Genomic DNA, 13,057 nt, shown 5'->3' with positions numbered 1-13,057 from the left:
ATTAAGGGATTAATGGGAGATTCTTCATTTGTCCATTTGAATAGTTCGTTTTGATCAAATACTCTACAAAATACCATGTGTCCCACTATAATTAAATAATAAAATATTATTTAATTTTTAAAAAGAAAATAATAATAAATTAAAAAAAAAATTATAAAATAATATGGGTGGCCACAAGGGGTGGCATTGGCCATTCCCAAAGACCAATTGGGGGTGGCCGAAGCCAATTTTTTGGGATTGGCCCTAGGAGGTGGCCGAACCACCCCCTGGGGCCCTAGGGGGTGGCATCGGCCACCTCCAAAGACTGGTTGGGGGTGGCCGAAGCCACCCCCTAGTGCCCCAAGGGGTGGTTTGGCCACCCCCAATCGACCTTTGAAGTCACTCCCATGGCTGAAATGTGTTTTCTTTTTAAAAATTAAATGATATTTTATTATTAAATTTATAGTGGGACACGTGGCATTTTATAGTGCGTTGGATCAAAATGAACAATCCAGATAGACAATTAGAGAATCTCCAATTATCCCCTCAATTGGAGGGGATTCGATCCCAATTAAATGAGTGTAAAAACAAATTACTTTTCTCTTTCAATTTATGAAGGCATAACTTTTTTGATTTTTAATTCATTTTCAATTAGTTTTGACAACCTTTTATGCTGTGTAGCTCAACTTGTAGCTTGTTAGTTGTTTATGTTATAATGTGTACACCGATCTTATTCCCATTTTGGCAACAAAATATAAGGTGGATTTCTTATAAATAATTTAGTTATATGAAAAGGAAAATTATTGAAAATTTCAATTCAAATTCGATGCTTAATAACTTTAGTTCTCAAAAAGAGTGTAAGATGCAATTTAAGAAACGTGTTTTTGTTTTTGTTTTTGTTTTTTTTTTTTTTGTACTAATGCCTACATATTATCTTATTAATATATCAAGGAAAAATTACAGTTTACCCCCCTAAAGTTGACAATGTTTTTCAATTCGAACACCAAAGTTTTAATTTTTGCAATCCACCCCCCAAAGTTCTAAATTTTTGCGATTCGACCAATTGTACCCAAAACTTTCAATATTGCCCATAATTTTTATTTTTAATAAAAAAAATTTTAAAAAAATTCGGGCGGCCATTTGGCCATCTTTGCAGACCCAAATTTATTTATTTTTTCATAAAAAATAAAAATTATGGGCAATATGAGAATTTTGGGATAATATTGGTCGAATTGAAAAAAAAAAATGGAACTTTGTAGGGGTGGATTGCAAAAATTGAAGCTTAAGTGTTCGAATTGAAAAACGCTGTCAACTTTATGAGGGTAAACTGTAATTTTCCCATATATCAATCTTGATACATATTTATGAAGTTTACCAAATATATTTTTTGTTGCACACATTGTCTTATAAAATAGTTCATATATATATATATATATAAGTTAAAAAAACTTTGGCCCCTCCAAAGATTAAGAACCTGTTTGAGATTGCGTTTGAAAAATATAAGTAAAAAAAAAAAGCTTTTGGGCAAAAGTTTCATTATTAAGCTTTTGCCAAAAATGTGTTTTTGACATTTTAGGCTTTTTGGATCCTTAAAAGCGCTTTTAATTTTTTTTTTTACCAAACGAATATATATTTTTTTTAAATGGACTTTTTGAGTGTTAAAAACACTTTTAGATCCCTCAAACGCAATCTCAAGCAAACCCGTGGCTCATTTTCTAAAATTATGAAAATACCTCAATTGATTCTTTTGAAAGTTATGACTATAAAATTTATATTATCTATTTAATTTGAAAATGGAGAGAATCATAATCTTTGGTGGGTAAAGAATGATACAAGAAAGTTATTATGATATCATGATAAATTTGAAATAAAGTAAAGGAAAGAAATACGTTGAAGAATATTTTGGAGAGAAAGTAAAAAAAGAGAGATCTGAGAAAAAATATTCCAGTTTAGCTATGCAATTTATATACGAGTTTACATAGATTTTAAATTTATTTAAGATCTCTTGCCATTTTTTCCCTCACATAAATAACAAAAAAAATATGAAAAATACTATTATACCATTCCCATTAAAAAACTTAAAAAAAAAAAACAAACAACTTTTCCAATTGATCATTATTAGTTTTTACTTGAACGAACAGAATCCATCTGTAAAATGTCCACAAAGGTACTACAGAAGATTCACTTGTATATGTTGTGGAGATGAGTGGAGACAGTATATTTGTTTTCATTGGTTAATTTTAAGTTTATGTGCTAATTTCATTTAGTAATACAAGTGATTATTCATAATTATCATAGTGTAATGATGGTTGAATATGAATAAAAGGCAAAGTAATTTTGACTATGCGGTATCTGCTGTACTTTTCACTACCGCATAAAAGTCGGATCCATCAATATCATAGAGAATTCTAAGTTTAAATGAGTGGGTAGAAACAAGTTTACAAGGTAAAAAGGATGACAAAACTCTAATCAACTTTCCAAATTCATAATTATATATTTTTGACTTGCTTGCATCAAACTCAACCCCCACAAAGCGGTGGGAGAAGGTTCTTCTCCATTTTAAATGGAGTCAGTCCTTTATTTTATAAGGGTAAAATTATTACCAAAAAAAATAAAATGACAATTTTACCCTTATTAAAGTAAAGAACAAATCTAATTCGGTTTGTCCAATATTTTATGATGTGGGCATGACACATGCGATCATTTACATGTAGTCCATTATCTTTCAATTCAATTCATTAATTTCATATCTTTAGAAAAGTATGTGATTTTCACATGTAATTTTAAAATTTTTCTCATATTATGTTAATAGTATTAAAAATATATGTGAGAATTACATACTCTAAAAAGAATGTAGTTTAACAAGAGTGTTAATTGCACGTATATGTTATGCCTCTTCAACAATTAAAATAATCTTTGATATTTCAAGGTTAGAATTCCTTTCAATTTTTTTTGTTTTTTTAGCAAAATAATTAGAAAAATGGGAAAATTATAGTTTACCCATTCCAAAGTTGACAGCGTTTTTCAATTCAAACACCAAAGTTTTAATTTTTGCAATTCACCCCACAAAGTTCCAATTTTTTTTGAAATCGACCAATGTTATCTCAAAATTCCAATATTGCCCATAATTTTTATTTTATATATATATATATATAAAAACAAATTTGGGGTGCAAAAATTGCCAATGGCCAAAGGGGGCGGCAAATTTTTTTTAAAAAAGAAAAAATTATGGGCAATATGAAAAGTTTTGGATACAATTGGTCAAATTATAAAAATTTAGAACTTTGGGGGGGGGGGGTGAATTGCAAAAATTTAAACTTTGGTATTCAAAGTGAAAAACGCTGTCAATTTTGGGGAGTAAATTGTAATTTTTCCTAGAAAAATTGCCCTGAAAAATTAAAAAATGAAATTTGCAAAAAAGAAAAAGAAAAAGAAAAAAGTATTCGCTCTAAAATTTGAACTTGAAAGAATTTTATTTGAGCGCGCGCCACAAGAAACCGTCTCGCTTTCATTCTGTTTCAGTGTTTCGCAAACTAAGCGATTCAAAGAGCTTCACATTTCCAAAACCTCACCTCCAGAGCCTCAAAATTCAGGAATGTCCACGACCAAAGCAAAAAGCGCCAGGAAGCAAGGTTCCGAGTCCGAGCTCGCCAGATCGGCCAAGAAGAACCGAGTCGAGGAGGAGTTCGATTTCGATCTCGATCTCTCCAAGTTAGTTTACCACGAATAATGATAGTCCTCTTTTGGTTTTTGTGTGTTTTTGATAGAGATCTAGGTTGAATTTTTGTTGCAAAAAAAATGGTGGAATCGCAGTGATATCAAAGGCCTTATGTCGGCGCTGCACCAGATCAGAGATAAGGCTCAGAAGGACGGCCAGAAGAAGAACGAAGAGACTATCGCCAGGTAACACGAATTGTTTGGCTCATTATCGGAATCGATTATATATTGTTACTTGACTATCCGAAATTTCTGAATTCACAATTTACTCGAAGCTGTAATTTGTGTGCATTTTGTACGAATTTTTCTCATTGATAATCAGAAACTTTCATAGCATTCATATGATTCCAATCGATGAAATTGCTAGCACTGAAACGTTTCATGGAAACTTGATTTTTAACGACATATACTATCGCGATCATGTTTCTCTCAGCCTAGACAGTCTCCATTTGAAAGTACTTGAAGGATTTCATGATCCGATGCTATTCCGATCTGATATTTTCATCCGTAGAAGTATAGTTTTTGTTCGGTTTGTTTAAATCCAGAATTGTGAAAGTACAACGTTCTTAGATGAAGTTGCAAATTGCATTTAACTTGCTCAAAGTCTACTTGTTCTTACTAAACAGATCAAATCTGATTGGTTTTAAACTCTCTGCAATGTTATTGTTGCAATTCTGATTTAGAGATTTCCTAATCAGCTCATACTTTCACAGAAATGTGAAAGTATAACCTTCTTATTTGAAGTTGTGAATTGCATTTAAGTTGCTCAAAATCTGCTTGTTCTTCCTAAACAGATTAATCTGATTGGTTTTAAAGTCTTTGCATTATTATTGTTGCAATGCTGATTTCTGGAAATTTATTAGCTAATCAGCTCATACTCTCTACTTTTCTATCGCTGTTAGTAATATTAATCACACTTAGTTTATGTAATACTAATCAGCTTACCTTAATAAAGTTAATGTAAGAAATACAATGAAATAGTTACTTGTGACAGTTAATTGTGTTTTGATGACAGTGTGGCTGCTGAGATGAAATCTATGATTGATGAGTTGAAGTCAAAATTTGAAAAGGATAGGTAAAGTGGAAGACCGATAAATGCAAATTTTAAACCAAATTTAAGTGTCCAAATTTGTACTTATGATCATATCTGTATCTAATTGAATTCTCATTTTTCTTATATTGTCAGACAAAGTTTTGCCAAGACACTTTCAAAGAGCTCAAAAGAGGTCTGTGGCAAAGCGGCTCAGCATTAGTACTTCTTGTTATTGAGTTTACAAAAGAAATGCTTTGAAAATTTTGTGAATAAATATTTGCAGTGTGAAAACTGCTTGAAGAATGAGGCTGCAAAGTTCCAAGGACTGTATGAGAAATTTTGCAAGGAGAAAGTTTCCCATCTGCAGGCCTTAAAAGGTACAAATACTTTGATTCATGCACATCACCTGCATGGCTGCATCTCTTAATTACCCAAGCATAATTCTCAAAAATGCAGTTTGACATTTTTTTCTAGCAGAATGACATGTTTCTGTTTCAAATGATTTCAATAAACAACTTCAGTTCTGAACTACCAGTTTTGGTTGGAGTAGCTGATAATTAACAGGTTCTGTTTGACAGACACTATTTCAAGATTTGAAGAAGAAAAGGAGAAGCTATTCACACGATATGAACAAATGAGTGAGCAACATCACTCTTTCTCTCATTTAGTGAAACATAAAAGAAACCAAAACATAAATCTGCTCATTTTTGTGGGTTGATAACAGGGAAGAGAGAAAGGAGTATGATATCTGAACAAGAGAAAGCCTGTGCTGCTAAAATTGCTCACTTAGAGGAGTCCTTGAAAAAGAAGAAGCAGGTATAGTAATTATAAGCATTGGGTTGCTTGATTTTTGGAGCTACTCTCTCTCTTTCTCTGTGTCTCAAATGCTCACAGATGTGCGCAAACAGTTTTAATCCACACTTTGTTTTTTTTGGAACACAGGATGACAAAACTTTCAGCATCCTGAGGAAGACCCTCGGTTCATTTTGGGAGGATGCCTCAGATGAGGACTTCCCACCCGATGATTGAAGATGGCTTCTATAGATAGTGCTACAAAAAACTCTTCATCCTCGGTAAGAAAAAAAATGGGCACGTTCTGATTTCATATCCGTAAGAAACTCTTAATATAAGTCCTGTGCCTTCAATTTCATGCAAACTCTCAAACGTTATGTTGTCTGGATAGTCGCTTTGATGGTTCTGTAAATTCCCTTGATTTCTCACACCCTACCAACTTGGGTTGCTAGTTCTGTTAACACTTCCAATACCAATTTAAATGTAATGCTATTATACATGAAAGATTATTTGCAGTAATTTCATTAGGGTAGTCAAACTGCCATGGTGTCTGCCTTCCATAGCAAGCATATTGTTTTTTCTTCTTAAATAGAAAATTGAAAACAAAAGCATAGATGGTCATTTTGAAGTCATATGAAAGGAGTTAGTTTTACTGAAAGAGTATCTTTTGGAAATGAATTCCAAAAATATCTTGATAATTAAAGGTAAGTATATCGTGAGTTCTTTGTCTTATATGCACAGAACGCAAGCTAAGAGTGTTACATCAGTAATTGAGAATGCGAGTTATTTCAGTTATGTCCTATGGGAATTGTCACGTTTTAATAAATACAGATTGACCGTTTAAGTCCATCATAGCAATTATAAGTTTTTAGTTTTGAATTCATGAAAGAAACTGGGTTCATATTATCATATACCTTATAGTGCAAATTCAGTAACAGGAGTATATAAGAAGACAAAAACAACCGTTATGGGCCTTATGGCTCTTAAATGTCGTTGGCAATGTAATTTCGACCCGTAGTGTTGTTGACCCATGAGCCTCGATGTCGTTTACTTGTTATTGATGCATCCTAGAACGAACCGTCAAGTTGTCAACTACCGGTCTACCATCCTTAAAACCCGATACTGCGTACGAAAACCACACACTCTCACTCTTTTCCCCTCCATTTTCCTTCACTTTCTTACCGCCCAAACTCCTTCCCATCCCAAATCTTCACTCGATCAAGATGTCCTCCCAAACTCAAACCATCGAGCACGTGGTCCTCTTCAAGGTCAAAGAAAACGCCGACCCCTCCCAGGTCAACGCGTGGCTCGACGGGCTCAACGGCCTGATCTCCCTAGACCAAGTCCTCCACCTCAGCGCACGCCCAGTTCTCCGCACCCGAAGCTCCTCCTCTTCCCTCAGCTTCACTCACATCCTCCACAGTCGCTACAGCTCCCAAAACCACCTCGCAGCCTACTCGGCCCACCCCAGCCACGTCAGCGTGGTAAAGGAGTACCAACCGTTAATCGAAGACATCATGGCCGTCGATTGGGTCTTCGTCGCTAATGATCTCCACGTGGCCCCGCCACCGCCCGGGTCTGCGATTCGAGTCACCTGCCTGAAACTGAAGGACAATCTGGGCGAGGATGTAAAAGCAGAGATTTTAGGGGGCATCAAGGGAATTAAGGACAAATCTGGAGAAATTAGTCAGTTTACTTTTGGAGAAAACTTCTCGCCGGGGAGGGCCAAGGGGTTTTCGGTCGCGTGGCTCTCGGTTTTTCCCGGACAGAACCAGTTGGAGACGGTGGATGGGAACGAGGATTTGGTGATTTTGGAAGAGAAGGTTAGGGGTTTTGTGGAGAGTGAGCTTGTTGTTGATTTTGTGGTGCCGCCACCAAAATCCGCGAGTGTTTGATGGTTGTCATTTTGGATCACAGTTTAATGCAATGGAAAATGTCAAAATCTATTACTGCGCTTTTACTCTTTATCAAACAAATTTCAGGTGCCTAAGACTTTGAGCAGTGGTATACCATGAACAGTGTTAATTTTTTTTTAAAAAAAAAAATTAAAAAAAAAATTATATTTTAATTATATTTTATAATTAAATCCCATAGGCGTGTTCATGCACGCCCATGTAATGTATATCACGGTTAAAAGAGTTTAAGCAGTGATATACATTACACTTCATGCACGCCCATGTTTATTTATTTAATTAAAATACTAAAATATAATATTTTAATTATATTTTATAATTAAATTATATGAGCGTGCATAAACAGTAATTTTTTTTAATTTTTTTTTTTTATATAATTAAAATATTAAAACATAATATCAAATATGATGTTTCTTTCATATTTTGTCAAATAATTTCCGAAATAGAAGACTTTATCAAGAAAATCTATTTTTTCAATCAATATTCTAAGAAAATACATATAAAGTAATAATTATACGAAAAAACAAATAGAGAAAAAGCCAAAAAAAAAAAAAAAAACGTTGAAGTTAATAGAAAGGACTCCCTAGCTAACATCCCTAACAGGAATGAATGTAAGTTGTTTAATGAACAGGGTTGGAAGCAGGAGGACGTTGCCCTTGTTGTGCAGACCATGGAGGTCGCCTATTGTGCTCCTACAAAAAAACCAATTAACATAATCAAAGTAATTAATACATGTTAACAACCAACTAAGAATGTCATTTATAATAGGGTCAGGCATATATATATATATTGACATGTAATCTCCGAACAATACAGTGCATGAGATGATATAGTTCTCAAATGACATCTTAATCAAATATCTTTCCTTTTGAAAAGTGTTGTGCTTTTTTATTTCAATAGCTACTGCCGAATCTTTGTAGTTTTAGCCATAAAGGTATAATTTCAGTTCTCAGTTCCGAAAAAAAAACTTGTCTTAATATCAAACATTTTAAAAAGGACAATTTTAATCATACTAAAAATGCATGTGAAAATCAAATACTCTAACGACATGTTAATTTAATGTACTGAATTGGAGGAACTGTCATTAAAAAAAACTGAGCCATGACAATTTCTTGGTCCTGCTTACTGCTTGGTAACAAAAATTCTTGCACTTCACCAACAACTGTTCACAGAAGGCTTAGTTTGCAGATTAACAGGCATCAACCAAAATGGTTTATTCTGTGGTTGCTGGCAAATATCCAAATCTTTTGTTCAGAAAACCTGCCTCTTGGCAACTATGCATGCAAACGCATTCCAATTCAAGCAACCCAAAAAAAATGGCAAATAGTATGTCTAGAACACATAGGGATCCATATTTTTGCAAGAAAGTAGTTTGCATACCCCAATTTCTGTCACAAAATGGCAAGAGGAACACTTGACTGATGATGCTCCGTATGGGTACATCAGCAACACTTCACAGCTGCCACACCTAACTTGCCCTACCTCCTGAGCTGAAAAAGAAGGATCAAGTTACAAACTCGTATGTCTCTGTTGCGATTCTAAGGGTTAAGGGTTTAACCAAATCAATATTAATACATTTTAGGGCTTTTGGATCAATAATTATTTCCTTAACAATTGGTATCAAAGCAATTAGCACGCCACGAGTTCGAGTCACGGAAGAGACGACCTAAAGGATGGATTAAAATTGGTTTAATGCATAGGTATAGTGTTAAAGTCATTGAATATTGATAAGTGAGTGGAGCTGCCAAAAAAGAGAAAGGACTATAATCAAGTCAGTGTCGATATAATATGCCATCATGGATATAGAATTTGGAAGCGCGGTGAAATGTTACAATTCTAAAGGTATAACAAAATCAGTAACCATTAGTCCTAAGACTTTTGGATTAATGGTTAGGTCCTTAACAATCTTGTCGTTATGACAGTAATTACTAATGTGCATTTGATGTGTGAGAACACGTGTAACTAAACAAAGATTTATTTGTCATGATAATTTGAAATCCTGTCTCAGCTATAGAAATCAATGGCTGGTCTCATCTATCCTGCAACCCATGCATGTAGATTAAAGAACTGAGACTTGTAAGTGCTTTCACCTCAGTTAGAAGGAGATACCCAATACTATGGTTTGGGATTAATTATTCCATTTCCAAAAGTCAGATGCAAGAATCTTAACGTGAAATTTAACTTACTAGGCCAACTCCAGATAGATCTGGGACACAGTATCTGACATATGTGTGTAGTGAGAACTTTGAGAATATGCATGTGCATGTGGTCTGATAGGGAGGCACTAAAAGACAATCATCATGACTTATGTAGTCAAAGCCTTGCCACACCAAGTGAAGTCAGCGACTTGCCATTATAAAAAGAGTAATGTTATACATCACAGTGTTGGACCACTATCCTACTATGCTGACATGACACGCCAATACACTCTTTAGATCAGCCAATGTTCAAAGAAGAAAAAAAAAAATCAATGGTGGATTGACAATAATAGGTCAGCATTGTGGGATAGTGGTAGGATAATGGTGTAGTATATAACATTATTCTTCTAGAAAAAGTACTGTGGGGCTGTTTCATCTCAGTTAGGAGGTAACATGTAACACACAATATGGGTCTATTAACAAAATTCCTAAAGGGATGGGCGTGTGGTAGGAGGATCATTGAGTTAGCTGCAAGAAAATCAATGTGTAACACAAATTACAACTCATAACCTGCAAAAACTTGTTCCTTCAGTTGGAAAAAATTTATATAACATAAAGAATATTTTTTTTGCTAAAAATAGACATAACAGCATGAGAAGCTTTACTGCTAATGACTAGGGAAACTAGATATAGGATTAAACACGGGGGGAAGAGAGAGAAGGAACCTTCTAATACAAAGTTGACTGTGTGGCAGCATGAGCATTCAATATGTCTGGCTCCACGAGGATACTTCAGCAGGCGACGGCAAGAACCACAGACCATTTGAGCCATTTCTGCACCAGAAGAACATGGTTCACCAGTTGAGAATACCTTTACAATCTAATTTTTTAGTGACATTTAGTAGAACAATGATGCATAAAAAAAAGAATCATCAACTTCCTAATGGATGAAATTCTAGCAAAAAGCATTGACTCCATTCCCTTCATGCTGTTATCATCTGCAAACTGCCCTATCGTGGATGCTATGGTTACCATTACCATGTTCACTTTAAGATATTCAATTGAAGTAAAGTGTATAAGCAACATTCAACAGCAATAGTTTAATAGGCAGCAAAGGCTTTCTAACACCTTCATTTTTTCCCTAGCAGAAAAGATCCCAACAGAAAGCAAAATTAAAATTCAACATTGAAAATATATGACCCTCATGTCCTCTTCAACAGTCTTCCTATTACACCAAGATGACTCATGTCATATATAATAATGGCCCCATCTTTCTATCATGTCCACACCTTATCTGATTATTCGCTAACAAGATCAGACTCTTTAGAATTTGCAAGCATAAGGGTACTTCAGATGGCATCCTTTAATTTCAGGTTACTACCACTTTATAATGACCTTTTCTCCAAAAGCAAGCAAAGGACTCTCCCTCAATGCCATTGCTCACCCTATGGCAATGGTGCTATAAGTCTTCCTACAAGAAACTTCCCTTATGCAAGAAGTGGCTTCCTTTTGTCCACTCCATTCAACTAAAACTATCAAGATTTAGTTTTGAAACAAAATTTTCAGGTGAGTACCCTCCAGTGTAGCTCTTTTCTTCCTACTTAAATGTCGTAATTTGTTATACTGAAAAAGCATTTCATACAAGCAAATGATCAAGCAGCTTCTTTATGTTTTCAACTGAAATCACATGATTCAAACAAGTCAATGTGGTTACTTCAAAAATCCACCTTTTAGATAGAATATATGATGTCTATCCCAAAAAGAATTATCAACTTATGAAACCTAGTAGCATTGCACCTAATATACTCCATCCAATAACATGTTCTTTCCAGAAACTGCACGCAGAGACAATCAGCCATTCTTGATAATAGACTAAGATCAATTACAAGTTTTCTGATACCTCTTCACAAAAAAGGAATTCCCCAGAAGGACATCTATACACCTTAAATCAATCATGGTAACACTTAGAGGCCTAGTTCTCACCCGGCTAGGTGAGCTGCTACAATGCTCACCAAATTACACTCACTCACCAAATCTGGAAAAAAAAAAAAAAAATTAAATAAAAATAATAATAAAATTAAAAATTAAAATTAAAATTAAAAATCTCTAACATTCCCTTTTCTCTGAAAGAAAAAGTAAAGAAATCCTTAAAAAATAATATTGAAATGGAATAGTGAAAGTGAATAGTTGCTTTGGAAAAGTGGTTAGATAAAGAAATATAATTTTTTTAGCTAAAATGAAGGGTAAATTTGCTGATCTGGATGTGAATGCTTATCCTCATGAGAACAGAATACTATTGCTGAATAATATGATCACAGTGAGCTTTCATTGATAAATACAGCAATTACATTATACGAATTTAACTACAACTCTACCTCTTCTATATCTACATATTGAAACACAAATCTACCTCATCTATACACATTGAGTTTGAGTCATCCTAGGTTACATTGTATTCACACACTCTTATCTCTTATCACTAGGCTCACAGATTCTTTGATAACAAGTCATATGCGTTAATAATCCTAAAGATAACCACTGCTATCCAAATCCACGTTTTCTACGCTCAAGCAGGAGGATTAATGCCATCTTCATTAAGCCACACCATTAACTCAGCAACAGAGAAATGAAAAAAATTATGCCTTTGAACTTAGAACCCCTTTTAATTATAATGTCCGCAACTAGCAAGATCCCTTTTTCTTTTTCTTTTTTTTTTGTTGAAAAAAGGGGGAGCTCCTTTTAGAATCCAGAGATTCATCAATATAATAATTTGGTAACGAGAACAAAGTCACCAACACTTGGTGTTCGTGAGCCACCAAGTGTTGGTGATGGCCCAGCTGATTGTTTAGAACAACAATTCAAAAACGCAATTGACAAAGCATACTAAACTGAATCACCGTAGCCTTCAAAAGTATCAATGACATATATATAACCAAAAATCGTGGTAAAAGTGTCACCGAAGAGATCGGAAGAGACTCACCGGAAGGTGGCGCTGGTGGTGGTTGTGAAGAAGGGGGAGGGATGGACTGCCAACCTGGCGGAGGCCCCTCGTCTTCTTCTTCTTCTTCTTCTTCTTTGCTCCCCATTCTCTCTCTCTCTCTCTCTCTCTCTCTCTCTCTTTGTCTCTCTGAGTCTCTCTCTCCCTCTCTCTCTGTCTCTCTGAGTCTCTCTCCCTCTCTCCGTCTGTCTCTGAATTTACAGAGACATGTCTCCAACACGGCGTCGTTCTGTGCTTTGCCGAAAGACTCTCACTTAGCTACAAACGCGCCGTTTCAATCAATCTGTCAAATACATGATGTCGTTCTATGCTAGATTTTTCGGCATTTATGGTAATGCTTTAAGATATTTCATCTAACAATAATGTAGTAGTTTCAATCAATTATTATTATTATTATTTTATTAAATAAAAATTTTATTCTCTAATATAACTATCACATCACATCAACATTGTTGAATGAAAATTAGATAAAATTATGATATCTTGCA

General features: G+C 34.6%; 3 protein-coding genes across 3 annotated transcripts; 2 read left to right on the top strand and 1 right to left on the bottom strand.

Moving 5' to 3' along the window:
* Window positions 1–3,498: 3,498 nt before the first annotated feature.
* On the top strand, window positions 3,499–5,951 carry LOC132172910 (DNA ligase-like protein). Its single transcript, XM_059584471.2, has 8 exons — window positions 3,499–3,690; window positions 3,793–3,882; window positions 4,712–4,771; window positions 4,883–4,922; window positions 5,013–5,106; window positions 5,308–5,367; window positions 5,454–5,545; window positions 5,672–5,951. The coding sequence occupies exons 1-8, from the start codon at window positions 3,575–3,577 to the stop codon at window positions 5,756–5,758; spliced, it is 639 nt and encodes a 212-aa protein (XP_059440454.1). The 5' UTR covers window positions 3,499–3,574; the 3' UTR covers window positions 5,759–5,951.
* A 470-nt stretch (window positions 5,952–6,421) lies between these two features.
* LOC132170238 (stress-response A/B barrel domain-containing protein UP3) lies at window positions 6,422–7,477 on the top strand. Its single transcript, XM_059581135.2, has one exon. It carries the CDS (start codon window positions 6,745–6,747, stop codon window positions 7,414–7,416), a length of 672 nt encoding a protein of 223 aa, XP_059437118.2. The 5' UTR covers window positions 6,422–6,744; the 3' UTR covers window positions 7,417–7,477.
* A 408-nt stretch (window positions 7,478–7,885) lies between these two features.
* Window positions 7,886–12,722, bottom strand: LOL2 (lsd one like 2). Its single transcript, XM_059581134.2, has 4 exons — window positions 12,552–12,722; window positions 10,298–10,405; window positions 8,815–8,924; window positions 7,886–8,126 (listed from the first exon to the last, which is right to left on the bottom strand). The coding sequence occupies exons 1-4, from the start codon at window positions 12,655–12,657 to the stop codon at window positions 8,055–8,057; spliced, it is 396 nt and encodes a 131-aa protein (XP_059437117.2). The 5' UTR covers window positions 12,658–12,722; the 3' UTR covers window positions 7,886–8,054.
* Between the last annotated feature and the right edge of the window lie 335 nt (window positions 12,723–13,057).

The sequence above is a fragment of the Corylus avellana genome, chromosome 1 (assembly GCF_965113065.1).
Source record: "Corylus avellana chromosome 1, dhCorAvel1.hap1.2, whole genome shotgun sequence".
Lineage (NCBI taxonomy): Eukaryota > Viridiplantae > Streptophyta > Magnoliopsida > Fagales > Betulaceae > Corylus > Corylus avellana.
The sequence above is the reverse complement of the archived record's forward strand: the minus strand, read 5'-3'. Positions and strand labels throughout refer to the sequence as shown.